Below are 27,966 nucleotides of genomic sequence, written 5' to 3'. Positions count from 1 at the left end.
AGAAAGACTAGAAGACAAATTAACCAAAGAAAATATAAAATAAGGTTGATGAGTTGAATATAAAAAACATTTCCGCGCCTGTCACGTAAAACACACATTTAAATTCAAAACCCAAATGTGTGTAGCTAAGAAAATTTTCAAATTTGGATTAAATTCAAAAAACAAAACCCAACAAAACAGAAACAGAACACACATCATCTCCGAAGTGGTGTTGTCTCCCTGAAAATGGCGACCCGCTACAAGTCGTACGATTCACGCTCTTCCACTTCCTCCATTTTCTCCGATCCCTCCTCATCCATAGACCTCAACACTTCCTCTTCTGGGAAACCTAAATCCTCTTTCTCTCGAGCCCTTGTGAAATCGAACCCCTTGGATGTCGACCATGGTTGCCGGAGCAAGAGCAAGGCCACCACCACTCACTACAACTTCACCAGCATGGTTAAGCGATTTGTGGACAATAAATCCAAAACCAAGGCAATGGGGCATGCTCAGCTTCTCATTCCATCTGATGTCCTAGCCGAGGACCTCAAGAAGACGGCAAGAAAGGGAGCTGCTTTAACCGTCTTGCAGAGGAAGCTGTTCGGGAATGGCTCTGCCGGTAAGGACAGGGGCAAAATGGAGGTGAAAGCCTTGACTGAGGTTAAAGGGAACACTAGGACCTTGGCTATGGTTTTGAGAAGTGAGAGGGAGCTGTTGAGTGCAAATAAGGAGCTCGAGATGGAGATTGCCGAGCTCAAGCTTCAGCTTCAAGACAAGAACACAGAGGTCAGCTCCTCAGCTGCCCCCTTTGCCCTTCCAATATAATTTATGTATGAGGCTTTTTGTGTGTGTGTGTGTGTGTGTGTGTTAATATAAGTGTTTTGCAGGTTGAGAAGCTGAAAGATTTGTGTTTGAAACAAAGAGAAGAAATTAAATCATTGAAAAATGCGATACTGTTTCCAGACGCCATGAATTCCCAGCTTCAAGAACTTGTACAAAAGCAAGGTTCGGAGCTGACCCAAGCCAAACAACTAATCCCAACTCTCCAAAGACAGGTTACTTCTCTTACAGAACAACTCCAATGCCTTGCCCTGGATCTTGATCAGGTAAGAAAAAGTCCAAAGATATCATTTCAATTAAGTAACTAAAACCCATTATAAGGATTGTTGTTAACATATGCTTGTAACAGGTGAAAGCAGATAAGTATTGTGGTAATGCATGTCACCAGCAGTATGGCAGCTCTCCCATGACACCCAAATCTGATCCTGATGGACCTTTTGATTCTTTGGTAAGAATTTAGACTTTATTAGCACCTATAGTGTTTATAACTTGGAACATTGGAAATCAGGTGAACCCCAAGGTGATCATTTTTCAGGAATACAGTTCTGGTGATCCAACAGCTCCTGGTAGTCCAAGTGATTTGGTCCTTGAAGATTTAAATCCCTGTTTAACACCTTACTATGTTAAGGCAAAATCCAAGGTAGAAAACAGCCTTAAAAATTCCTACTAATGTTCATATGTATTGGGGATAATACTTGTATGGGATAGTTAAGCCTGAATGAACTTCCTGCAGGAATTTGATGAGATTGGCTATGACTCACCCCATCATGAAACCTTCTATGAGAACAATAAACAGTCATTCAATGGGCTCGGATTCAGTTCTCGTGCCAAGAACTTGTCCCACAGTTACAGAATGCTGCTACCAGGATCCAATAAAGGAAGCTCCATGCATCATAAACCTTCCTTAATTGCTTAGTATCACTCAGTTGAGCATTTCTGTTCGAATTTCTTTTCACTTCATCTTTTCATCCATTGCCCCTGCCTTTTGGCAGATTATAATTTATACTTTTTGAATAAAAATTTTATGTTGTTAGTAGCCAAATTACAAGCATTCTTCATTACCAACAAGATGTCATAATGATTTATTGAAACCAAACCGAGATGTCTAACAAACATCAGTTGTACAACATTGTTATTTATTGAACGAACACGACTCTGTAACAACGGCTGTCTTATTCATCCGATCAACTCCTCTGCTCAGGCCATGCTTTTGCTGGTAGCAGTCCTAATGATCTGAAAAAGAGCTGTCAAAGGAAAAAAAAAAAAGCCAAAGGCTGAGTTGAAGCAATCAAAATGTTTATCTAAAACCATTAGTACTAGGATATCCAAAGACAGAAAGTGAGCATACATGACCCAGCGACCACAAACACAAAGAAGCCTAGAAGAATTGGGCCAACAGGGTATCCATTTTCTTTCTTTGCTGAGCTTTCCACAGATCCCCTCTTTGTGATGTTCCTTTGAAACCTTGCAACCTTCCTTCCCGCAAGGCGTTTTGAGGTAGTCTTTTATCATCAAATACCAATTACAACAACGACATAGATTAGAAACACCAGTATCGACAAGCAATTATACCAATTACTTTGACATGCAATTAAACTTACCATTGTTGTAAGTGTGGTTTGCGTTTATTGAAAGCAGAAAGGTTTGTGAAATGGGGAAGAAGAAGAAATGAAGAAGATATAGGGGCTGTCATGTGACAACACCTATCGTTTTATAAGCAAAACGTGGGACTACTGCTCTGCTCTTTTCTGTACGTTACGTTAATACAACCAAATTTGCTTTTATGAGGAAAATGTCAACACTAAAAAGACAATCAAATATAGAAATTTTAATGTTTTTACAACATATTATTAGTTAATTATGTTTCAAACATTTCACCTTTTATATTATTAAATGTTATAAAAAATGGTAGGAAAATCACAATCAATCTGCAAAATCCAAAATTCATTTATTGACAAATGGGATTTCCAAAAACTGATAAAACCCCACTTTTTGTTATATAAGCATTAACACTATATTATATGAAACAAACATAAAAAATTACAGAAAAACTAGGGAACCAGCCTTTGAAAGTAAAACAAAGCAGTACATTTTTAGCACCCAAATTTCTACCACCCCGAGTTGTTCTTGGCCTTATTGCTACCATATAAGCGGAAGAGACCAAATGCTGAGATACAAGATAGGCCCACCATGCAGATGCTAACTAGTAGTGACACTGCTATTCCTTCCCCAATTTGGTTACAAAATTTCCCGTACATGTTGCATATCACCATCCATTGAAGCTTTGTTTGCCCCAACTTAGCAAACGCCGCTGACTGTGCTGCAGCTCCCACTGCAGCCACATTCAAGTATGCCAGTGCCTGCAATGCGAAAACACTTCATGTGTTAATCATTTGGTTTAGATATATGCATGTTAAAGGGCTACTTCAAGGTAAAAATACAAACAGTGGCGGTTCTTAGCGACCCGAAACCAAACCTTTAGTGACACACCTAACGTCACTAGTCCTACAAGTGTGAACTGCAATAGAAATCTCCTCTCTTCATTAAATATTAACATTATCTTTTATGTGCATTATTAGGCAACATACATATCACCCCAGAATTCCCTTCTCCACCCACCCGCATTAGTTAGGTTTTCGAAACCGCGTGAAGATTCTGTGCAGCAACATTAAACTGGTTGGACAAAATTCAGCAAGTGGAAAAAACCAGTAAAGCTTGTCATGAAAGAACAATAATTCCATTTCAACAGCACCAACGACCAACTTTTCTTTTGGCATAGAAAATTTGGTTATAGGTCCACCTACTTATATACTCATTCATATTTATTACAAGCTTTATCAAGTAGGTATTAGTTGTTTCTTTGTATTAATGATGTTCATCTTCCCCTCATTATTACATGATGCTGCTTGACTCGTCGTACTGTTGTTGTTGCTGTCGAAATATAGGGTTTTCATTTTTCTACGCAGCAGTGTAATATTAAAGGCTAAGCAGCAAATTACCTGCCACCCTGATCGCAACATTAACTTTGAGCATTAAAAGCTAGTGACTCAGCTTTCCTCCCCTGTTTCTCTTTCCTTTTCTCTAGCAGTTGAAGGAAGAAAAAAATTGTTCTCTTTCAATGCATCTTAAAATTGCCATTTTACAACGTTTTATTACTTTTTTTTCAACTACTAAGCATACAATTCATAATCTTTTTCTTCGCGAAGCCAGCATGAAAACAGCAAAAAAACAATTTCTTTTTTGGTTTCTTTTATGGTTAAATGAACCCATTAGCCAATTCTGGATATGTGGATAGTTCTGCAACTGAAACATACATACATGCATACATATATATATACTATAAACGAAACGAGACCAAGGCATGCAATAGCTTCTATAATGGGAAACACAAGTACCTGATCTCCAGAAAAAATGGCAAAAGCCAGAGGCTTACTAAAAAGGACACTTCCTCTCACCATACCCACAACGCAACGCACTCCTTGTACCAATGAGTAAGCTGCAGTTATGCCGTTGGCCGCCACCAAAAACCTGCGTTATGTACATCAAACTTGATCAACAAAAGCAACTCACAAGAGGGAGTAGAGAGGGTATATATATTTCTTACACAAGAGCTTTCATGTCTGTAAATCTAGCTTTCTTTTGAATAGTGAAGATCTCTTTGATCTGGGTATCTGTTCCAACAAGAACAGCTGCAAGAACGCTTAAGCCACATATGAGACACCTCAAAACCAGCTCTGCAACTCTCACTCTTCTATCAATGACCTTCAAATTAGTGCCATGGTAGACGGGAACATTCCCAGGGCTAACTCCCACACCCAGATAACTCATGTTTTTGCTAAATTCCAACACTCTAGCAGAGAAGGAAGAAATAGAGCAGCACAGCAAAAACAAATCTTGGAGCACAGTGAAGGTACACGGTACACCTAACTAACCAGGGCCGCTAGCCTACATCCACCTTACTTCTTAAATAGGTTTGAGCTCAGTAAAGGCGTTGGATGGTAGAATAATGAGAAGATAAAAAATTAAAATAAATAATAAATAATATTATTGTACTATTACAAAATGAAAATTCAACATATGATTGGAATTTTTTTTTTGTTCAAATATGTCAGAAGTAGCTGTAGTTTTCGTAACATTTTAGATTTTAAATTCAGTGATTTTTTTAATTTTAAAATATCATATCAATAAATTTAATAAAAATATATTAATAATTGAATATGAATTTAAAATATAAAAATAAAAAAAACTAAATTCTCAAATAAACTTCTTTCAAATTGCACAAAATTAAAATTCATAATCGACTAGAGAATAATTTATTATTATTTGTTAATAAATGTATAAAACCATAATCTTTTGTTTTCCTTTTTCCACTTTTGATTTATCCATCATTCAACTAATAGAAAAGGAGTGAAATTGAGAAAAAGTTTTGAAAAATATACCTTTAGGGGAATAATTATAGTAGGATAGTTTTTGTACATGGTATGAGTTTCTTTTAATTGTTATATGTCACTCATTAGCTATACATCACTTTTGTCCAAGGTGCCAACTGACTACCAATCAAATTTTGACATGTTATATTTTTATTACCTCTTATATATAAAGAGAATTCTCTCACTTGCCCTTTGTATCTTCTTTCCTGTCTCGACATTTTTAAACCACGGCTCTCCATCTTTTAAAAGTAAACCTAGAGATACGTACATTAATGGTATTGCTTAGGTATAAACCACATAAAGTATTCTATTATTGGAAAACGCCTCATGGAAATGAGATAATTCACACGATGATGTTGAGATTATAGGTGATTTATACGATGATGCCTCATGAAAAGTAGACGCGCTTTTCAGTTCTCTCCTAGGGTTAAAGTTTTTATTTTATTAGGATTAGGGTTTTTGTTTTAAGGGTTTTCGGTATTTTAAAAGTGTTCAGGATTTTCGACGGAAATTCTTAAGTAGTTTTGAGGGGTCGGGATGTGATAATGCACCTTAGCATACGTACATTTCATATGTCATGGTGGGATAGGACTATGACCTTATAAACCCATCATGAGGAAATTCAATTTAGAGGTAATAATGTTTGATACAATCAGGGGTCAAAGTGAATGTGAAGGTCCCAGTAGGCTGTTGTGATGCGGTCACGAGTTCGAGTATAATCGGGGGGGCCAGGTGACAGTCGTTATGCGGCCAGGAGTTCAAGCTTTTTGAATACCCGCAAACAATGCCCTATATATACCATACATAAGATTGATGCCATAATCATATGGAAAACTCTAGGGACTTCTGGTATAATCAACGTAATTTTTTTCTCTATTTCCAAATAATCGATATATCTAACCTTTCATTCTTGTTCAAATGCCAACATTGAGGATAAGATAAATTATTTTATTATTTTGATATATATAGCTATAAATATCAAACTTTACTATGTTTATTATTTCGACAGATTAAAATAGTTTTTGAAGTAGAAAACAAATAAAATTGTGGCATGTGCCAAGCTAAAACGAAAATGATAAAAGTTTTTAGTGTTTGTCCAAAATTACAAAATTTTACTACCTTATTATTTCATATTATTAATTTAACATGAATGGTGTATAATGATTTGTTTAATTTTTTACTCGATAAAAATCATTTTAACTATCACTTAAATGTTTACTTTTTTAACCTTTAAACTTACGTTGTTTGTTAGATTATTCAAAAATAGATGGAAAAGTTAATTAAATGTTAGCGTGGCATACACATGGACTTCCATGCAAATGCCATGTCAGCAAACATTAACTTTTTTAATTAATTTGGGGTGATTTGACGAATAATGCAAATTCAAGAGTTGAAAGAGGCAAAAAATTAAATGGAAGGCTAAAATGACTTTATTTTTGTAAATTGGTGAGTCAAATAAGTCATTATACCTTTATAAAATAATTAAAAAGGTTGGGTGCAACGATAAGACACCTCATACTCTCAAAGAAAAATGCAGGTTTAAACTTTGAAGAAAACATTTGTGGGAGGACAATCACGAACTTCAAACATGAATAGTAAAATAGATTTGAGTAATAAAAAAATTGTAAAATAAAATCGTTTTTACTTTCATTTTCTATTGTTTAATAAGAATAATTTTTAGTTAAAATTAAGAGTTTTCACGAATAAAAATAAGCGAATAAATTTTTACTTAATTAAAAAACAATAGATTTACTTAGTGTACTAGTTTAAGAGCTTTTAATAAGTTGCTGACGCCGGCTCGAAGGCTTAGCATTAAAGCTCAGTCGATGCCCCGACAAGCTCCGCCATGATGACGACTTTATTTCCTCCTCGCCAGCGTACCTGCTGGACGTGGGTAAATCAGCCTTGCTTGAACAGACACTTCCGATAAGCTTTCTTCTCTTCTTGCTCCAGGCAACGATGGCTACGCTGATGAGGGGTCTAGGGTTCACCCTCTTGTGTTCTGGGCTAGGCTTGGTTGGCCTTGTACTTTATGGTTTTATTTCTTTGGGCTTTGGGCCTTGTTATGTAATGTTTAATGAATTGTTTTTCTTTAAAAGAAGCTGAGTTAAGTAACATATTTCATTTTTCAGTAATTTTAAAAAGTTATTTCGTCATTAATTATTTTCTATTAAAAGAGTAAAGGAAAGATTTGTTCACATTATACCATTTCAAAAATATTTATTTTTAATGTTCGAATTTGAGTCTTTTCTTTGAAAGTATAATGTATTTGATCATTGTATGCATCCACAAATAATATCACTAAAAATTTAAACAATTTAAATCCTTAACCACTTCATAAATAATTTTAATTTTTAATTTCTTCCTTTCTAGATTCATCGCGATAAATGTAAAAATGCAAACAAAGAAATATATGGTGATGGAGGTTTGCTTATGAGTGGGGGTAACGGAGCCGATGGAACGTGGTCAAACAAAAAAAGCTCAAATAACGCACGAGGCATAGACGAAATTAACGACCGACCACCTCATCCGTAGAGAGAACAGACTGAGACCACAGAGAGGGGCATTAATGGTGGGTAACCATACCATTAAAGTCCTTTTGTGGGGAAAAGGAAAAACCTGGAAAAGATGGAAGGGAGTGAAGGCAATGGCCTTTTCTTTCATTAATTTGTCTTGTATTACTAGGTGGTGGACCTTTTTGTTGTTTCAAGAAGGGGGTGAGTAGTGGTGAGATAAGGTAAGGGGCTCTCAACAGTGCTTTCAGGCTGATGCTTGAATTTAATGACCACCCATTTCTCCTCCTTCTATGCCTACTGCATACACTAGTAGATCAGCCTACATCTCCATGAAAAACAATGGAACATCCCTCCTTCCTTCCAAAGCTAGTAAGTAAAAACACTATATTTTAACAATTGAGTGGTAAAAAGTTTGATGTCTTTTAAATAAAATTTTAGATTCAAGACTTGTGAATAAAGAAATAATACCGAAAGTAAGTTTTACCTTATTTAAAAATTTAACTCAGTTGAACTCTAAATTTAATCGAATTCTAATATAATTACTTGTTAGATGCTCAAAAATTAAGTTATAAACAAAATTTAGCTTTCCTATTTCAAGTACTGTGTTAACTCTATATAGCCATCTGCAAATACAATATGTAGCAACTAACTCCACCTTTAATTGTAACACCATTGATCGACCTCGACTTCTCCCATAGATGTCCATTTAATTTGTATTTTAATAATATCAACTGTAAATAACAAGTGGCAACTAGTTAGTAATATATATATAATTAAACTATTCGGATAATCACCTAAGGTTGAGAATACTCTTATTTCAATTACTAATTTTTTTTGAATTTCATAATTGCTATTAGAATAATTGAAATTTGTAGTTACTTCATCGCTAAAATATATCTAATCACCTAATGAGATGTTGATGTAGTCATTTTCATTAGCATAATAATAAATTTAGCTCTCTGTTTTATATATTTTATTAATTTGACATTGACCCAATTTAAATATTTTAAAAGACTAGGATAAAAAAACAATTAATTAAAAATCAAGAAAGCAATTAATGCCTTACAGAAAAAGTGCATTGATCGGTTTAAAGAAATCATAGCTTTTTTTTTAATTATTAAAGTTATTGAAAATTATAAATAATTAAAACATTAATTTAAGAAATTATAGATTATTTAAAATGATAAGAAAATCATAAAATAAATAAAAGTATATTAAAATTATAAAATTTGTGAAAACCAAACGAGTGCAAGTCAAAACAATACATCAAAATAATGAAGAAAAGCTAAATAAATAAAAAGATTTAAGGGTTGGGAACTAAATTTATTATTAAGTCAATAGTTACCAAATATATTCTAACAATAATTCCAATTATTCTAATGGTAGTAAGAAAATGACAAAATAAATTGAGTGATGAAATTAGCAAACAAACTCTTTGGAGAACGAAAATTTTGAATGATCATAATTTACCATCTTTTTATATGAATTACTTCATTAATTCGCAACACTAATACAGTATTTATATTACACACTCTTCGGGCAAACTTTTTAATTAACTTGCTCCATGCATGCTTCACCTTAATTGCAAATTTAGCTTGAAAACTAAATTTGATATTCCCATGGAAGGTGCAATGTTGGGCTTTCGAAGAGGATAGCATCCGCCATACCTTGTGTAGCCACCATATATAAAAGTATGGGCAAAGTGAACCCCAAACACTAACATAGATTTCTGTCATATATGGCTGCGAAACGATGGAGATTGTTTAAAATTGATAAGTATATATCAACATTCGCTGGGTGTGGTGGCTACTGATTTTGAGGATCTTTTGGTTTGTGAGCAACACCATACCAAATTTAATCCTCAGTATTGTCCCCAAATATATGTGAATGTATGAAAGTGATGACACTCTTCAATCTTCTATATTGAGTGCATGTGATATTAAATTTCCCCAAGTTGTAAAATTGAAATGGAATTGCTACACCAATTCATCCATCTTATCCTATCCAATATGTTGAGTGCGAATATCTATTTTGAAGCGTATCACTTTCTCAATAGAAGGTATTGTTTTCATGTTGAAATTTTGTCTCCCGTACTCTAAAAAAGGTCCAAAGAGGTTCACAGAGTTTGGGGAGTGTTTTAGTTGATGAAGATACAACTTGCAAGCTCACAGGATAAGTATTAATATTGTGCAAAATATTAATTATGTATATTGCGTCTGTGGGGTTTGAACTCTTATAGGTGCAATATTCGTAATTAATATTTCGTAAAATATTGACATTTCTCTTGTGAATTTGCAGATAAAATCTCAATAGGAAGATATTCTCCTTTGAGGGAGTAAAACACCCCAAAGCATATACTCTCTCAACAGAATCTAATCCAATAATAAGAATAATAAGAAGCATTCTTCTATGTGTGTACCTTAAAATGGATTTAGGGATGGTACATAGCGAGATAAGGAAAAGATGACAATTTTTGGGTTTTTCAAAGGGTTGAAATTGGAATTAGGGAACATTAGCATTCAATAAAAACCAAAATAGGCTCATTGTCAACAAGTCTGAAAACTTTCCAAACGAAAAGTATTGCAATGATTTTGCCCTCCACCTAGGGAACGGTTTCAAATTTGCATGAATTATGGCCTGTCAACAAAAAAAAGATATTAACTTAGATTTGAATCATGGATAGGGATCAAGACCTGTGAAGATGGCAACAACTAGATTATAATCTTACTTGGGTCAAGATCGGTGATGATTGCAGCAGAATTGAAGTAGCAAGTAGCTCCTTTGTTCTTGAATTTCTGGTAGTAGTTGTTAAAGGCATAAGATGCATGGTCTTTTATAGTATTTGGATGGTAACAAGGCTGGTTCACTTGTATCTTACTGCAATCTGCACCTCCCTTTCCACAGGCCCAATCAAGTGCCTTCAACAACTCTTCATCTGGTGTTTGTTCGTCAGCTATGCACCATTCTCTGAACCCTCCTCCTAATACAATCACAAAAAAAAAAAAAAAAAAAAGAACGAAAAAAAGTACACCACCATAAAACCACGGAAACATCAATGAAAATCATGAAAACATTGGGATTACCTGCAGTCATCTGCAATAGTAATGAAACCAAGCAAAGAACAAGTAGAATCCTATGTAGAGCAGATGACATTGTGGCTAATCAAAGATGGAACCAGTACCACCATTATTTAGCTGTAAGGCTATAGAGAAAGTTAAATCTCATGATGAGAATTGTTTGCTTTTGTAAAAGTAGAGGTTCTTCTCTTTCTATGTTCCTTCCATATTACGATTAACAAGATTGTATTTTTTATTGTAATAATAGTCAAATCAATCAAGTGTAAATACCAGTAATATAATGCTTATGGAGGTAGCTATATATGTATATATTGGTTTGTAGCTTATGTGTTAAGCTTTCATTTGTAAGGAACATTGCAGATGATATTAGAATCAATTGGTCTCCTTGATGAAGGCAAACAAAAAGCAAAAGCAAAAGAAAAGCGTTAGACTTTGATCATATCTAAATGTTTTGAAAATTACATTAACCGTACTTGAAATTTGGTCATTTGAGTGCTAATAACTTAATTATTGTTCTCTTCACATATTAAAAACAAAATTTGAAGGAATTAATTAAACATTGTGAATCTTGGAGGCAAAATGATGTTAAATTAATCCATTAGAATTTAGATACATATCCATTGATTTTCCTTTCCATCTCTCAAGGAAAAGGTAAGTAAAGAGAACAACCATTCTGTAAGTTCATTTTCGCTTTGGGGAGATTGGGCTGATAAACAATCATCAAATCGAGTGTGCCTGCGTTGATTCATTTTTAAGCCAGTCTTTGTTGATTGAATGATGGGTTCAGGGATAAATTAATATTTAGTTTCTCGTGTTGTAATTTAAAAAAAAAATTAGAATTTAGTCTTTGTAATTTTATTTTCAAGATTTTAGTTCTTTTACTTTTTTAAATTTCCAAACTCATGATACGAGTATGGGGGCTCAATTTTCGGCCCAAGAACATGTTGGGCTTAACCTTCTACAAAGCCCATGTAACAAGCTCAAAAGATCACAAAACAGGAGGCCCAACTTTGGATGGGAACCGGACAACCTTGGAGTTGAGAAAGATCATCAAGATTTTGAATTTTGGTTTTAAGAAAATCAAGAAGCCAAATCTTGGTTTAAAATGGACAGATTTGATGGTTTTAAGTTTCAAGAAAATATAGATTTCAATTCTTGGAAATCTTAGTTCAAGATCAAATTTCTTGAAGCGGGACGTGCTTGGACGATCACCTACGAGCTTAGTAGAGTTAAAAACTTAAACAAAACAAGCTCCAACAATCCATACAAATCTTGGTGGAGTTTCGGCCCAATTTGAGCCCATTTAAACGTTATTTTAACCTAATTTGTTTTTGATCCATTAAAATAGTTTTTATTAAGCCCAATTATGTTATTTGAATGTTGAAATTCAGTCTATGCCCTTTCCTTACTAGCCGGCTGAATTTCTCTTTGTTATTTTCATACTTAAGTCTTATTTTCATTCATTAGGTTAGTTATTTACTTGTTACTTATTGTTGAGGTAATCCTAGTGTGATTAAGAGTTTGTTTTTACCCTAATTTTGCCCTTTCATGTAATTCACCACACGCATCTCTTTTTTATAAAATATACATTTGAGTTTCTCTCTTTGCAATATCTCTATTGTGATTTTTAGAAGTTTCATCTTGGTTTTCTTCAAGAAGCCATGAGAAGCATTTTTCACCCCCCAATTTAATAGGATTGAAGTTTTTTCTTTAAAGGGTTGCATAAGGTATTGCCTTTTCATTACATTCTATCCAATCCTTTTCCACCTTCCCCATATCTTTATTAATCTTGATTAATTTGAATCTTTTTCTCATACTCTTTTTTCTTATTTAATTTCAAGTTTCAACATCCAAGGTTTTGACTTCAAGAAATGTGAATTAAAGTTCAAGAAACTCTAGTGTTCCAAATCTATTTGAGTTTTCTTTATCTTTTTCTCTTCTTTGTTGTTCGGTTTGAGGAGATCTAATATCTCCTTATTGTTTGATAATTTCTTGATCAATAACCCTTCAAACAACCTTGCTTATTGTTGTTTTGCATTCAAGAATGCCTCTCTTGAGAAGATCTCTTCCTGTTCAAACTCATTGTTTTCTAATTTGTTTGGTGTCTTTTGTTTCCAGGCCTGTTTGACGACTTTCTTTTCCCTCAAGAATGCATCCTTGGGCTTCAAGGCAGCCTTCTTCATTCTATTTTTGAGTTTTCCTTATTGACCAAACCTCTTTACTCTTTTCCCACTCTTTTCTTGTGATTTCTACCTTATTTTAGCCAGATTTGTTTACTGATCAAACTCTTATTTTTGACAACTTCACTTTAGTAAGAACTCATCAAGAACGTGATTTCAACACAAGATCCAACCCTTCCACACCCTAAAGCATTGGGATCTTTATTTATTCATTCTTCGTTTCATCTGTTAGTTTTTGCTTGTTGTCGATATGCCCCATGCTTACTTGACTTGTTCTTGTGTTTCAGGTTGTTGATTCGTCAAGTTAGGGTTTTCCCTCTTCGATTCGGTTTTTCCTTGTGTCCAACAACTTGAACTTGATCCTAACCATCGTGCCTTATCAATTCAGGTCCAACCGTTTAACACTGTTATTTTTTTAAAATTTCCTAGTGTGATATTTTGAAATAATAAAAAAATACACTTGATAGCCTTGCAATTAAAAAATGACGTAATTAATCTAAATTTAAAAAAAATAACAATGTTAATAGTTAGACCTGAATTTTTGAAACTTGAAAAGTAGAGGACTAAATTCGACAATAAAAATATAAAGACCAAATTCCTAACTTTTGAAGAGTACAAGTACTTATGTCATATTTTAGCCTTTTTTAATTTGGTTTTAGAATTTTTTATCTGCATTAGTTCTTAGAACGTGATGATTTTCTTAATTTGGTCCTTAAACTTGGAATCTTTCAAGTTATGATAACTTAGCACCTAAAATTGTTATATGCCATCTCTTGAAAGAAAATTAAAATGATTTTTGTAATTTCTTTATGATCGTTTTTATCAATGTTCTAGTATTTTTACATTATATATATATTTTAAAAATTTGGTAAAGTTATGGCACAATCTCATAGTGCCACATATTCATGCCTTAACAAAATTCAAACTAAAAGACTAAATTGGAAAATGTTACCAAATTTTTGGACTAATATGGACAAATATATGTTAAAAAATTACCAAATTCAAGGACTAAAGGTTGGTTTATCCTAGATAAAGTGACAAGATATTAATTTTAAGTCTTAAGTTCACAAGGTAGGATCTTACTAAAACAAGGATAAAGTAACATTTAGTCATTGAATTGGAAATTGTTTTAATTTGGTCCTTGAATCTTATTTTTATCCATATTAATCTTGAAAGTTGGTAAATTTTCTCAATTTAATCCATGAACTTGGATTTCATAAATATAAAGTGACACTTTCAGATTATGTCACATTATCATCTGAAATTTAAAATATATATATCTAAAACATACAAAATATAAATGAATTAGAATATATATTTTAAAATTTTAAAAAAAAATTGAGATGATGATGTGGTATAATATTAAAATAAGACATCAATCATACTTGATGAAAATCCATGTTGAGTAACTAAATTAAAAAATATTGTCAAAATTTATTTTATTTTTTATTAGAAGAAAGGTTGTAGAGAACACATGAAGCACTATCTTTAAGGTTCTATTCTCCCCCACCTATACTCGGTGTGCAAATGAGTTTCAAGCAAATGAATCTCGAGGATACAAGCCCAATGACTATTTACATTTTGTACTAACGAAAATAATCCACTAAGCTTTGAGTAATGTATAACAAGAAAATTAATTTCTATAAAGAATTTTTGCAGTAATTTTTATAGAACAATCTAATAATATTAGAATATGGAGGAAAGATAGAATTTTTAGAACTTGTTGGTATGATTTCCAAATGAAATCTCATTTCTATTTATAGGAATTTTCATGTCTCTTCATAGAGACATCCTTCAATAGGTGTCTTTTCCGAATAATAACATTTTTAAAAGAGACATAATTATTCATCTAATATCATAACTATTCAAATAATATTGTTTGAGTAGTTATAATGCTTTGTCAAAAATCAAGTGATATAACTTTTGACTAATAACCGAAGATATAACTTTTGATTAATTACACCATTTCATTTATAGTTATTGGAATACTATAAACGTTGTTGAAAAAGTTCCAACAATCTCTAGATTTTGATATTCTTGAAAATCAATTTGCATAATGAAGGTGTCTCACGATTGAACTTTCACTTAGTGAAAACATGTTAAAGTTAATTGAAATTGCATAGTAGACTAAGCTTTGAACTAGTTATTCCATTTGATTAATTGAACACATCTCACATAATGATTTGAACATTGGTCAATGTATAGTACTTAGAGACACTATTATGGCAATGTGTATGTGTCCTCTTTTTATGAGTGTTGTTAGAGCCAAGCCTTTAAACTCTTAGAAGTAACCACACTTCACACCCACATAAGTAGATCCCATCAAAAGTGTTCTTATAATTATAACACTCTAACATATTTATGTTACGGATCCATTAAGACTAATTACTCATCCTTCCCTTATCATTACAGATACCTAACACTTTAATCTTAGGATGAATTTATTTATAGTGCTAGAAGTCACATACTAATGATGTACTTTGTCTCATTGAACTAAACACTTGACGTTATACCAAGTGTTGAGTCGAGTTTCTATTATTAGTGACTCTAATTAATGGGCTTGAGTCTCATCCATTTTGAGGTTTTGTTGACTACATCTCTAGTAAGACTTTTTGTTAAAAGATCCGCCAAATTTTCACTTGACCTCACATAATTAATAGTGATCACTCCATTAAAGATTAATTGTCAGAAATAGCTATGTCTTAATCCAATGTGTCTAGACTTTCAATTATATACTTGGCTATTTGCTTCTGCTAGAGTAGTCCTACTATTACAACAGATAGAATTATGTGAAATTGGTTTAGGCCATATAGGTACATCATAATGCAAATTTCTTAACCATTTTGGTTCTTTAGATGCAGCGGTTAATGCAATAAATTTGGTTGTTATGGTGGGATATACATGTTTGTTTCTTGGAACCCCAAGTAACTCCTCCACCAAGAATGAAGATTTATCCACTAGTAGAAGCATGATCTTCCAAACTTGTAATCCAACTAGCATCTGAATATCCTTCTAAAATTGAAGCTATTTATTATAGCACAACCCATAGTTAATAGTTTTCGTTAAGTACCTAAGTATTCTTTTTAAAGTTTTCTAATGCAAACTACTTAGATTACTTGTGTACTTACTTAAATTCCCAACAACATATGCAATATATGGTTTTGTACAAGTCATTATGTACACAAGGCAACCAATTAGATTTGCATTTTTTAATTGATCAATTTTCCTACCAGCATTAGATACTAATTTTATTTGAGGATCCATGGGTGTAGATGTTGGTATACAATTGAAAAATCAAACTTTTAAGCATATTTTCAATTTAATGTGATTATGATAAAGCTATAATACTTTCTTCTCAAGTTATTTTAATCCCAAGAATAACATCTGCTACACTCATATCTTTCATAGCAAAGTTGTTTGACAAAAAAATTCTTTGTGCTTTCTATTTGTTCAAAATTTGTGCCAAATATAAGCATGTCATCTACATATAAGCAAATTATGACACATTTTCTATTTTCAAATTTTTTATATATGCACTTATCAGATTCATTTATTTTATAGTCATTAGCCAGAAGAACCTTGTCAAACTTCCGGTGTCATTGCTTTTGTACTTGTTTAAGCCCATATAGAAATTTAACAAGCTTACATACCTTATGCTTGTCCTGGAACAACAAATCCTTCTGGTTGTTCCATGTACACTTCATATTTCAATTCACCATTTAAAAATGTTGTTTTAACATCTAATTGGTGAACAACCAATTTATACATTGAGGTAAGTGATATTAAAAGTCTAATCGTAGCAATTATTGCTACTAGAGCATATGTATTAAAGTAATAAATACCTTGTTTTTGTGTAAAACATTTGGCTACCAACCTTACTTTAAATTTATCAATGGTTCCATCGACCTTCATTTTCTTTTTGAAGATCCATTTACAACCTATTAGTTTGAAACCCGATGGAAGATCAACTAAGATCCAAGTTTGATTTCTCATTATTAAACCCATCTCATCATTTATTACTTCTTTCCAAAAAGCAAAGTATTGGGACTTCATTACTCCTTCAAATGTAATAGGATCAGGTTCTGTATTATAACAATAAAGTCTCTTATCGTCTATACTTTCACCTTTACCTTCTACAAGAAACATAATGAAATCTGGTCAAAAATCTTTGAAATTTTTAATCCTTTTACTTCTTCTTAATTCTTGACAAGATTCATCATTATTATCAACTTGTTCCAATGAAATCTCATTCTCATTTGAAGAATGAATTAATTGTTGTGGCTCTAATTATCTTGAAATAGAATTAAATTTATTTTCATCAAAATAGCATCTCTTAATTCAATAACAATATTAACTGAAATTGAATCATTTGGTTCAATTACCATGAACCTATATGCCTTGCTATTATGTGCATCTTCTATAAATATGTATTCAATTCCTCTATCACCGAACTTTTTACGTTTAGGTGTTGGAACTTTGAAAATAGCTCTACAACCTTAAACCTTCAAATAATTAATGTTTGGTTTCCTTTTCTTCCATTGTTCATAAGGGATTATTTTAGTTTCCATATTAGAAACTCTATTCAATATGTGACAAGCTATTAGAACAACTTCTCCCCGAAAACCTTGTCCAAGACCTGAATATGATAACATTAAATATACCATTTCAGTCAAGACTCTATTTTTCCTTTCAGCTACACCATTTTTTTGTGGTGTGTAAGGGGCTGAAACTTGATGGATAATCCTAGTGGATTCAAAATAAGTTGGATTATTGTATTCTCCACCTCTATCCGATCTTAACTACTTGATAAATGATCCACATTGAATTTCAACTTTAGGTTTATAAACTTTAAATTTATCAAGCACTTCATCTTTTGAATGCAATAAATATACATAGCAATATCTAGTACAGCCATCAATAAAAGTAACAAAATATTTCTTTCCACCTAATGTAGAAGTATTATGCATGTCACATAAATCACTATGTATCAAATCAAACATTTTGTTTTCCTTTTAACCTTAAGGAAGGAGTTTTAGTAATTTTAGTCAATGTACATGTATTGTATTTTTAATAATATTATTAAAAGCAGAATTAAATCTAACTTATGCATGTCATTTAATTTTCTATAATTTAAATGACCTAATCTATAATGCCATAAACAAGAAGATTCAATCATGTAAGCGAAACAATATTTTTATTCTTATTAATAATTTTGAGTTTGAACATTCCCTCATACATATACCTTTTCCCTACAAAAATTCTTCTCTTAGTTAGAATAAACTTATCTGCCTCAAAAACGAGTTTGAAACTAAACTTATTTAACAAACTTCCTCACGCTAAATTCTTCCTAACTTCTGGTACATAGTATACATCATTCAAGGTTAAAGCCTTTCCAAAAGTGAATTGTAGTTCAACAGACTCTTTGCCTTTGATTGCTGCAGTGGAAGAATTTCTCATGTACAAGTCATTGCCATATTCACATTGTGTGAACTTTGTGTGAACATGATTTTATCTTTGCACACATCTTTGGTTGCTCCAGTATCAATCTACTATGCATTACCATCTTGTACCATATTAATTTCAAAAATCATGGCAATGAACTTTTTATTATTATCGGCCTTAAAAGAACTTTTCTTCTTTAAGACTCGACATTCATTCTTGAATGTCATGGCTTGCCAAAATGGTAACAAGAGCGTTTTTGTTTCTTTTTTAACTTAAATGCTCTGGCAGCCTGTATGAACTTTCTATTGGATGGTTTAGTAGTCTGTACTTCTTCCGTAACATGTACTTTGGCATTTTCAGAATCTAGGTTCTGATCTTGTTTTCGATATTCTTCTTTATAACAAGATGATTTGCCAAAGCCTCAAGAGATATTTCCTCTTTCTTATGTTTTAAACTTCTTTTAAAGTCTTTCTAAGATAGAGGAAGTTTATCTATTATAGAGGATACAACAATCATTTCATCCATTTTAATATCATATTGCTTAAACTAATTCAACATTTTTCAATATCACAAAATTGTTCCATAACAGAACAACCATCAATCATTTGATAACTAATGAAATGACTAACAAGAAATTTCTTACTTGTAGCATTTTTTATCACGTATCTTATCTCCAATTTGTCCCATAGTTCCTTAGCAATGACCTCTTTTTGGTAGGTGTTGGACAAACCATCGATGAACCATTCGATATGTGGCCTATGCACATGTAATCAACATTGTCCCATTTTTTTTCCTTTTCTTGGGTTGCAGCAACAGATTCATTTTCATTCTCTTTTGGTCTTGGAGTATCCAAAACATAGGCAATCTTCAAAATTGATAATAAGAAGTGCATCTTTTTCTGCCATCTTCGAAAATTGCCACCATTAAACTGATCAAGCTTGACAAAGTTGGAAGCCAACTCCCTTATTGTTCCACTTTCATGTGTTGTAGTAGTCATCATGAAAAATGGAACCTTAAAATTGTCATTACAAAACTTCGATGAGAAAAATCTCGAACACACAAACTAAACACAAACAACTCGAATAGAAAATGAAGAAATAAGACAATGCTCCAAGGTGTGTATCAAGCCACTATCTTTAAGGTTCTATTTTCCCCCACCTATACTCGGTGTGCAAATGAGTTTCAAGCAAATGAATCTCAAGGATACAATGAAGCTCGATGACTATTTGCATTTTGCACTGACGAAAATAGTCCATTTAGCACTGAGCAGTAATTCTTTATGGAACAATCTAATAATATTAGAAGATGGAGGAAAGATAGAGAATTTTTAGAACTTGTTGGTATGATTTCCAAATGAAATCTCATTCCTATTTGTATGAATTTTCATGTCTCTTCGTAGAGATATCTTTCAATAAGTAACTTTTCCGAGTAATAACATATTTAAAAGAGACCTAATTATTCATCTAATATCATAACTATTTAAGTATTATTGTTTGAATAATTATAATTCTTTGTCAAAAATCAAGTGATATAACTTTTGACCACTAACCAACAGATATAACTTTTAATTAATTATATCCTTTCATTTATAGTTATTGAAACATTATAAATATTGTTGAAAATGTTCCAACTAACATTAACATTTAGTGAGTCAAATTATAACATATTTTAAAAATAAAATTAGGTGAACTTTTTAAAGAAAAATATTTAATGATAAATTATTATCTAACTCATTGATAGTGTATAGAATATACATAATCAATTAAAGTAATATTTAAACTAAATTTTAGTGTAGCATATGTTGCATATGTCTTTGTGTTTAAATTTTGTAATTTAGTAAATAAAATAATTTTCCTTATGTAAATGAACATTATTCATAATAATTAATAAGTATAATTACTTAAAACTAATAAGTATAATTAAAATATATATTGTTTTAATAATTCAAATATTATAATAATAAAGTTTTGTATTCATTATTAAAGATAGAATTTATGTACTCGTTAATTTTATTTTTTTCCTTTTTTTCATAATCAATAAATTAACCACAATAAATGTATGAATAATATACATATAATATATTATATTGAATTATACAAATGTATCATTTATAAAATTTTATATGAAATATAAATTTATTATATAAAAATAAAATGTGATATTTAAAACTAAAATAATAAATTTTTTCTTAAATATTTATATCTTAATAAATAATAAAATCATAATATAACCAACAACATAAAATATGTCGGTTCATTTAAAATTTCTTTAAACTTGTTTCATTAAAAATATAATATTCATCCTTATCCTCCCTCCTTGTTTGGGTAATGAATACACTTAGTTATAGATGGTATCTATTGTGGAATTCATAAAATGTGAAATCACCAAATGTATATATACATGAACCAGTAGATGCAATAGTTATTGTTATAGTACATAATTGGTAAAGAGTAATAGCACTATCATATTTACTAGTTTTTGAATGAATAGCACTCTTCTAGGTTTGTTAGAAATTATTATTGCTTTTTAGCCTTGCAACTTAATTATCAAGAGATCAAAATTTGGGAATTTCAGCTTAATTATATTTATATATAAGAGAGAACATGAAGGAAAATTAATAAAATATACCCGATGGAAGATATGAATTGCTACTATATATAATCCAACTCTTTCACTAAATATTACTGGTTAATATATATATCATTGGTTACAGATGAAGAGAAGTATCGATATCGTCATTGTAATCCGAATCTTGGGATTTGTTGAGAGAGACATGCAAAGTGGGCGAATATTTCCCTGTGACTGTTGTTGTTGGCAACAAACCAAAAAGTGGGGTCTCCATGTACCCAAAAGTAGAACTTGGAGGAGGAGGCCAATTGGCCCCCGACCGTAAACCAGACCAGAGTGATAACATGTTAGGTACTTGACGAGGTGGTGGTGATGGTGGTGACCTTGGTCTTGGTGTGGTCAACAAGTGAAAGAACAGCAACCCTGATGGCTCATAACAAGTGGGGTTGTTGCATTGTTTAGGCTCCGCCAGCTTTCTTAGCAGTTCCCTCTCTTCTCTCATCTCTTTCATCCTCTCCAACTGCCTAAACCTCTCTTGCAGCAGCGCAATCGATGATTGGGTTACGATTGGATCATTCATGCTTTCCCTTCCCATTTTGCTACCAGCAATGCCTAAGGAGACGTTTAAAGGGTTTACGTGTATTTATAGGATGTCGGTAGCATGTGTCCCCCGTAGCTTTTGCTTGAATTAGTTTAAGGCATGCAGTTTTAGTTGTTCGATGAAATTCTAAAATGATTTTTAGAAAAGGAATAGAATCGGTAGCTAAGGGGCAAAATTCCAAAAGGAAAAGGTTATATGGCCAATCTTAGGGGTAGTAGTACTTTGGTTAGTGCAAGTGAAGAGAGGCAAAATCAACGTTTAAAGGAGAAAAAGAGTCCAAAAGAATGTTGAAAGTGGCACATGGATATATGGATTGGAATTTGGAAGGGTATGTTTGGAGGAATTTAATAGATTGGGGATGCTCTCTGTCACCTAGCTACCTTGCCCCCAATCCAATGCTTCTTTTTAGCTTTGGAGAGACCGTGGGATGGTGGTGGCCCTTCTTAGTGGGGTTTTTCCATAAACAATTCCACTACATCAAATTCCTTCTTTTTAAAAGCTTTAATTAGTAGTTGTGAGGTGAGAGTAATAAGAAATTTATGTATTTTAAATAAAATTTTGAGTTTAAGTTTTATGAATAAAGAACAATAATTTTGGAAGAGTTTTATCTTATTGAAAAATTTGACTCTTTTAAATTTACAATTTAATCAAAATCATTCGCAATTATCCAGTATCTAAAGATGTGATTAGGAGACAGAGAAAGAGGAAGAGGGGAGGGTGAGAGTAAGGGGTAAAAGACAAGGGATAGAATCATAGAATAGGGAACAATCTTAGGAGCTCCTATATAATGCTTTGATCGAACAATAATGTGTGACAAAGACAGACAGGCAGACAGACATTCTCTCTCTCTATCATTCAAGATATGTTTTGTCTTGGAGTTGTTGGAAGGGAATGGCATGCACAGATGAAAGCTGCAGATGCCAACAGTGTTTGGGATTTGGATGCTTCATCTATGCAGTGGAACCGGTAATGCCCCTCACCTCCACCCTCCCCCACTCTCTCTATTATATAATATTACATTTGGAACATCGATATTTGGAAGACGATGTACTGCGCCTGCTGGGTGAGTGGATTGAAAAGGAATATGGGGTTCATAGACAAGGCGTGCAGTTGATCTATATTCCTATTCTACATAACCATATATATACCTATATTTTGCACTAATTAATAAGGGTTTGCCTTCAAAGTGGCCATGTATATTATATATATTGTAGCCTTGTCCATGTTTTGATATATATCCCCTCCACTCGCACATATAGCGAGAAAGTAAACATATATAATTACTTTTCTTTTTTTTGTGGAGTTGCACTGCGAATTAGCTGCATAATCTTAAATCTTAGAAGCTGCTGCAAATCTTCAGTCCTTTGATAAACTATTCAAGTTAAAGCATTTTAATCAAATAATCACTAACATGCAGACCATCTTTTACTCAAAAAAGAAAAAAGAACATGCAGATCATTTGGACCTTGTCTTTAATTAGGGTATTGTTTGTACCTGATGCATCATTGTTAACTAGGGGGGGCGGATGGATGGATCAAATACGTACATACGTACATGCCGGCTAAGGCTAACTCTTTCTTTTCATCATTGGCTTTGTGTAGGAATATTATGTTGCTAGTATCTGTCCCTATGGACCGTGTGTATCATATATATGCCTAGTTCAGTTCACAACAAACTAGTTTCTCAGTCGCCTGAGTTTGCAAATGTTATCCCACATTTTTTCACTACTCTCCAACTTTACACAAAAAAAAAAAAAAGTCATTTAGCCCTCCATTTATTTTTTTTTTTATCTTTTTTAGTCATTAAATTTATACTGTTTGTCAAATTACTCTAAAATGGATAGAAAAGTTAACACCCATTCATTTTACTGATATGACATACACGTGAGTTGCTACATAGATGCCATGTCAACAATTAATTAAATTTTAAATTTTAAAAATTAAAAAGATATAAATTTTATTTAAAAATTAAATGGTATTAAAAAGTATAAAATTATTTTTGCATTTTTTAATTTAAAAAATAATTAATTGCTTATATATATTGTAGACAATATATTCTTTGAAATATTTATTAAATAAATAAATTAAATTTTGATTATATATAAAATTATTCCTACCATAGTTGAAACCAATTTTAATTATAAGTCTTTTTTCTATTTTGGATATCATTAAAACGTTAATTTAAAATTGTTAACTTTGAATTTTGTGAATGTAAATGGAGGTTTCTCTATTACAAGGACTTGATCAAATTAGTTCATCTATTATTAAATAAATCAATATAGTCCTTGTACTATTAAAAAGAATCAAACAAAGCCAAATTGGAATAGAGTTAACACTTACCATTTAATAAAGTTAATATTTTTAAAGCTTTTATCATTCGTAAATGAAATTTTTGTTTAAAATTGAACTGTAGTTGAATGAATAATTTTCAAGACATTTTGATACATTAAATGATAACTCTATTACAATTTGAACTTTTGAATTCTTTCTAATAGTAAAGGACTAAATTGACCCATTTAATAAAAGAGGACTAATTTAAATACATTTAACATTTTATAAATTTTAATATTTTGTACTTTATTCCTTCTTCATTCATCTCAGTATATAAGTTACATATATGAATATTGATTTTTGGAATTTGCATGTCAATATATCTGTTTATGTAGTTTTTTCCTTCTATCAATTTAATAAAATAAAATAATCTTATCTTTTATGTAATGTCCAGTTTTTATATTAAATTTCACGCAATATTATCATTAAATTTCAACAATTTCATTAAAATATTATCTTTGATTTTTAATATTATTCATAAAAATTATAAAAATAAAAAATCAATACATTTTAATCGATACATACAATTAACGTATACATCACACAGAATAAAAAACTAAGTAAGAGAGGTTGTAGGTTATGAAGAAATATTGTAGCAGCAAAAGCGTAGGTGCAAATTGTTAATGAATGGTGATCGTAATACTAAGTATTATTATAGTAGAACGATGGGCAGAAACAGAGCAATCAGAACTGAGGCACTAAAATTGGAAGATGGAGAATGGTGTTTTGATGTTTTTCTTTTCTTTTCTTTTTCTTTCAAATCTCTACACGTGTGAAAGGGTAATTAGTGGATGCTTTACTATCAGTGGCAAGTTCTAATGATGAGATTTTTAAGGCACTTTTTGAGATGCCTCCTTTGCTTCGAATAAGGATGGTTTACATGCTGAGTCGGTGAGAGATCGTTGGAAACTTTGTTTGTAATTTGTTGAAGAAATTTATTGCGTTGAACTGATCATGGATCTGGCTCTTAACAGTACCTTGATTGTTTGATTTTGAAAGTTAAAGGTCCAAAGTCTATTACGAAGTTCTACCCCATTAGTTTATGCTCAGCCAAATACTAGATCTTGACAAAGACCATTGTTAAAAATATGCAGTCTCGAGGCCATAACAATAAAATTTACCTTATATTTCAACTTAAATGTTTACCGCCTCGAGACTTGGCAAGTTAGTCTGAAGACAATTTTACTTAAGCCTCGAGACAACTGGTTTTTATCTCAAGACAAGTAAACTTTGAAGCTAAATTAGTTTTGCCCTGCTCCAGATCTCAAGACAAGAACCCCTTGTCTTGTCTCGAGACATTCAAACATCGAAGCTAAAGTATGAAAATAGGGGAGGCTAGTCACAAGATCCAATCTCGAGACATAAGAGACTTTGCCTCGAGACACAATTTCAAGACAGTTTAAATTCAAAGCAAAAATACCTAAAACAAATGGAAGCCTGTCTCGAGACAAGAAGTCCCCTGTTTCGAGACACAACATTGAAACTTGATAATTGAGGTTGCATTTGAGTTTCAACTCCTAAATTAACTTACTATCACCTAGTAACTCGATGAATTAAATTACTACACACTATGAATGTAAGATTGTGATTGAATTGAATGATTGTTTTGATATGAATAATAATTATGCTCTAAATGATATGATAAAAGAAGTAAGTTAGATTGAGTTGCTTTGGCAACATAATGTGACATCACACATTTAGATCCGGTGATTGGACCGGGTGTGGGATGTTTCAAGACTTATCGGTTCATTATTGAGAAAATTCAAGTACGCCTTTATTGATGGGATGCTCGTCAATTGTCTATGGCAGGTAGAGTGACACTTGCTAAATTACTTCTACTATTGATACCTAATTACTTATGCAATATGCTCTTATACCCAAAAGAATATGTCTAAAATTAGAAAAAGTTGTCAGAAGATTTATTTAGGGCTCTACGGTTGAGAATAGTGTTGCATGCTAGTGGGCAATGGCAACCTTCAGTTGAGACATGTAAGAGATCAAAAATTTTCATTTCTCCTTAAATTGGCTTCCAATTAATATCAAACCAATTGACTTATTGGGTAAGGATCTTGTGATTGAAGTATAATGTTGAAGAGAGGTGCCTTAAGAATATTGAACGGTCAAATTGCTCCTACATTTGGTGTTCTATCTCAAAAACTTGGGATGATCTAAAAACAATCTTTTGTTGGTCTTTGGGAAATGGTTACACGATACAATTTTGGTCAAATAATTGAATTCTTGATGTTGTCCCTTTGTGGCAGCCTAGACTTGATCTTGATGGGATTCTAGATGGCCATAGAGTTTGAGACATGACCGATGAAGTAAGTAATTGGAAATGTTAGTTGTTCGATAGGTATCTTTCTTTTTAGATTGTTCTAAAGTTTGTAGTTATTTGCCCACCTACACCCAATGCAGGTATAGACCATTGCATGTGAAGATGGTTGAAACTTAATCTAGTTTCGATGTTAGATGCTTACAAACACATACACGGAAAAATTGGTTAACAAAAGATGAAGCATGGAAAACCATTTGAACTTTAAAGGGCTACTGCGAATTTGCTCATTTCTTTGGCTTCTACTAAATGATAGTCTTCTAACAAATAAGGAATGCTACTTGCGAGGTATGTTAGATGAGGATCTTGTCAGTTGTGTAGGATGACCTAAGAAACAAACTTAAACTCCATGCATGAGAGGTTGACAAAGAGTGTATTGTTGGAAAATCGGGTTTGGAAAATGCAACGAAAAATAGGTTTAAGGGAAAACTAGAGTTTTAAAACTTTTTTCCAAAATCAAGAACTTGGTTGTGTTATCTAAAGTAATAAACACTTAATCAAAATCGTATCTTTATGATTTGTCTAGGATGAACGCTTCAACCGAGTAGTCTTCTCTGCTATCCTCAAGTTCACGTCTACCAAGTGTGGGATTGCTTCGAATCAGAAAATTTTTCACAAAATTACTAGTGGGACAATTTCATAATTTCTCTAAACTTATTAGTCAATTTCTAAATAACAAGAATATCTCTAGAAATTTTTTAAAATAATTTTTTAGAGAATTTTCTCTTTAAAACTTTTCTTGAATTCAAGTGCGTGAGAATAATGACTCGTGCTCTTTATATAGGGAAAGTTTATAGAGAGTTCAACTAGGATTAGAATGAATCACATCAATTTTAAATTAATAAAATACTATCTATATAAATATTAAATTAAATTTAATATCTCGTATTCATATTAAGTTAATCAAAAACTATCTAGACAATTATTAAATTAATTATTAAATTCATTAAAACAATATTATCTTTGAAAAAGTTAATTTGAAATCAAATTACCCGGTAGAGTCCCACTAGGAGTCTAATTTTTCCACTACTCTACCACCAAAAAACCATCGCCCCTGGCCGTCGGATTATCGCTGTCGCAGCCGTCATGCCCGACAATGCCATCTCCAGTGTGGCTCCCCCGACACCTCGAACCGTTGTCGTTTTCCCCTAATAGGTCTAGCCGGTTCGGTCAGGGCCAATGATTGCCCGACCGGTCTGATCCAGCCACTGGATGGACCGTCAGCTTAGCTTTATACACAGGGCCCAATTCAACCAGTTTTTGGGTTTTGGTTTTGGGTTTTGGTTCTCGGGTTCAATTTTTTTATCTTGGGTCCAATTTTCAAGTTCAATTACCTATCGGGCCAATTATTTGACTTGAAAATTAAATTCAAAAAATATTATATTTATTTTAATTAATTTGATTAATTTAATTTTACTTTATCCAAATTAATTTTCCCAAAAATCACTAAAATTTTCCAAAGTAATTTTTCAAGAAAATTCTTTAATCAAATTCTCTAATTTAAAAATTCACACGACCACCTAATTTAATTCCACATCAAATAAATCGACTCAATTAAATTATTTCCAAAGTCATAGAATTTTCTTCTGATTCAAATGCAATCTGATCGAGCTTTTGTTGAGCTAGTAAAAGGACCAATCAGTCATATACAATTAGGCTCGAGCAATTTCA

General features: G+C 32.1%; 4 protein-coding genes across 4 annotated transcripts; 1 reads left to right on the top strand and 3 right to left on the bottom strand.

Moving 5' to 3' along the window:
* Window positions 1-87: 87 nt before the first annotated feature.
* Window positions 88-1,861, top strand: LOC105772936 (uncharacterized). The gene is made up of 5 exons (XM_012594452.2): window positions 88-765; window positions 867-1,085; window positions 1,169-1,267; window positions 1,355-1,459; window positions 1,553-1,861. The coding sequence occupies exons 1-5, from the start codon at window positions 226-228 to the stop codon at window positions 1,733-1,735; spliced, it is 1,146 nt and encodes a 381-aa protein (XP_012449906.1). The 5' UTR covers window positions 88-225; the 3' UTR covers window positions 1,736-1,861.
* Window positions 1,862-1,870: 9 nt separating this feature from the next.
* On the bottom strand, window positions 1,871-2,561 carry LOC128041818 (uncharacterized). The gene is made up of 3 exons (XM_052632241.1): window positions 2,421-2,561; window positions 2,168-2,321; window positions 1,871-2,063 (listed from the first exon to the last, which is right to left on the bottom strand). The coding sequence occupies exons 1-3, from the start codon at window positions 2,421-2,423 to the stop codon at window positions 2,017-2,019; spliced, it is 204 nt and encodes a 67-aa protein (XP_052488201.1). The 5' UTR covers window positions 2,424-2,561; the 3' UTR covers window positions 1,871-2,016.
* A 187-nt stretch (window positions 2,562-2,748) lies between these two features.
* LOC105772937 (CASP-like protein 2B1) lies at window positions 2,749-4,770 on the bottom strand. The gene is made up of 3 exons (XM_012594453.2): window positions 4,424-4,770; window positions 4,215-4,347; window positions 2,749-3,179 (listed from the first exon to the last, which is right to left on the bottom strand). Exons 1-3 carry the CDS (start codon window positions 4,645-4,647, stop codon window positions 2,928-2,930), a joined length of 609 nt encoding a protein of 202 aa, XP_012449907.1. The 5' UTR covers window positions 4,648-4,770; the 3' UTR covers window positions 2,749-2,927.
* A 5,379-nt stretch (window positions 4,771-10,149) lies between these two features.
* Window positions 10,150-11,047, bottom strand: LOC105772940 (glucan endo-1,3-beta-glucosidase 12). The gene is made up of 3 exons (XM_012594458.2): window positions 10,849-11,047; window positions 10,494-10,745; window positions 10,150-10,402 (listed from the first exon to the last, which is right to left on the bottom strand). The coding sequence occupies exons 1-3, from the start codon at window positions 10,916-10,918 to the stop codon at window positions 10,368-10,370; spliced, it is 357 nt and encodes a 118-aa protein (XP_012449912.1). The 5' UTR covers window positions 10,919-11,047; the 3' UTR covers window positions 10,150-10,367.
* Between the last annotated feature and the right edge of the window lie 16,919 nt (window positions 11,048-27,966).

This window comes from Gossypium raimondii, chromosome 6, assembly GCF_025698545.1.
Source record: "Gossypium raimondii isolate GPD5lz chromosome 6, ASM2569854v1, whole genome shotgun sequence".
NCBI lineage: Eukaryota > Viridiplantae > Streptophyta > Magnoliopsida > Malvales > Malvaceae > Gossypium > Gossypium raimondii.
Note: the sequence above shows the minus strand (reverse complement) of the source record. Positions and strands in the feature narration are given on the sequence as shown.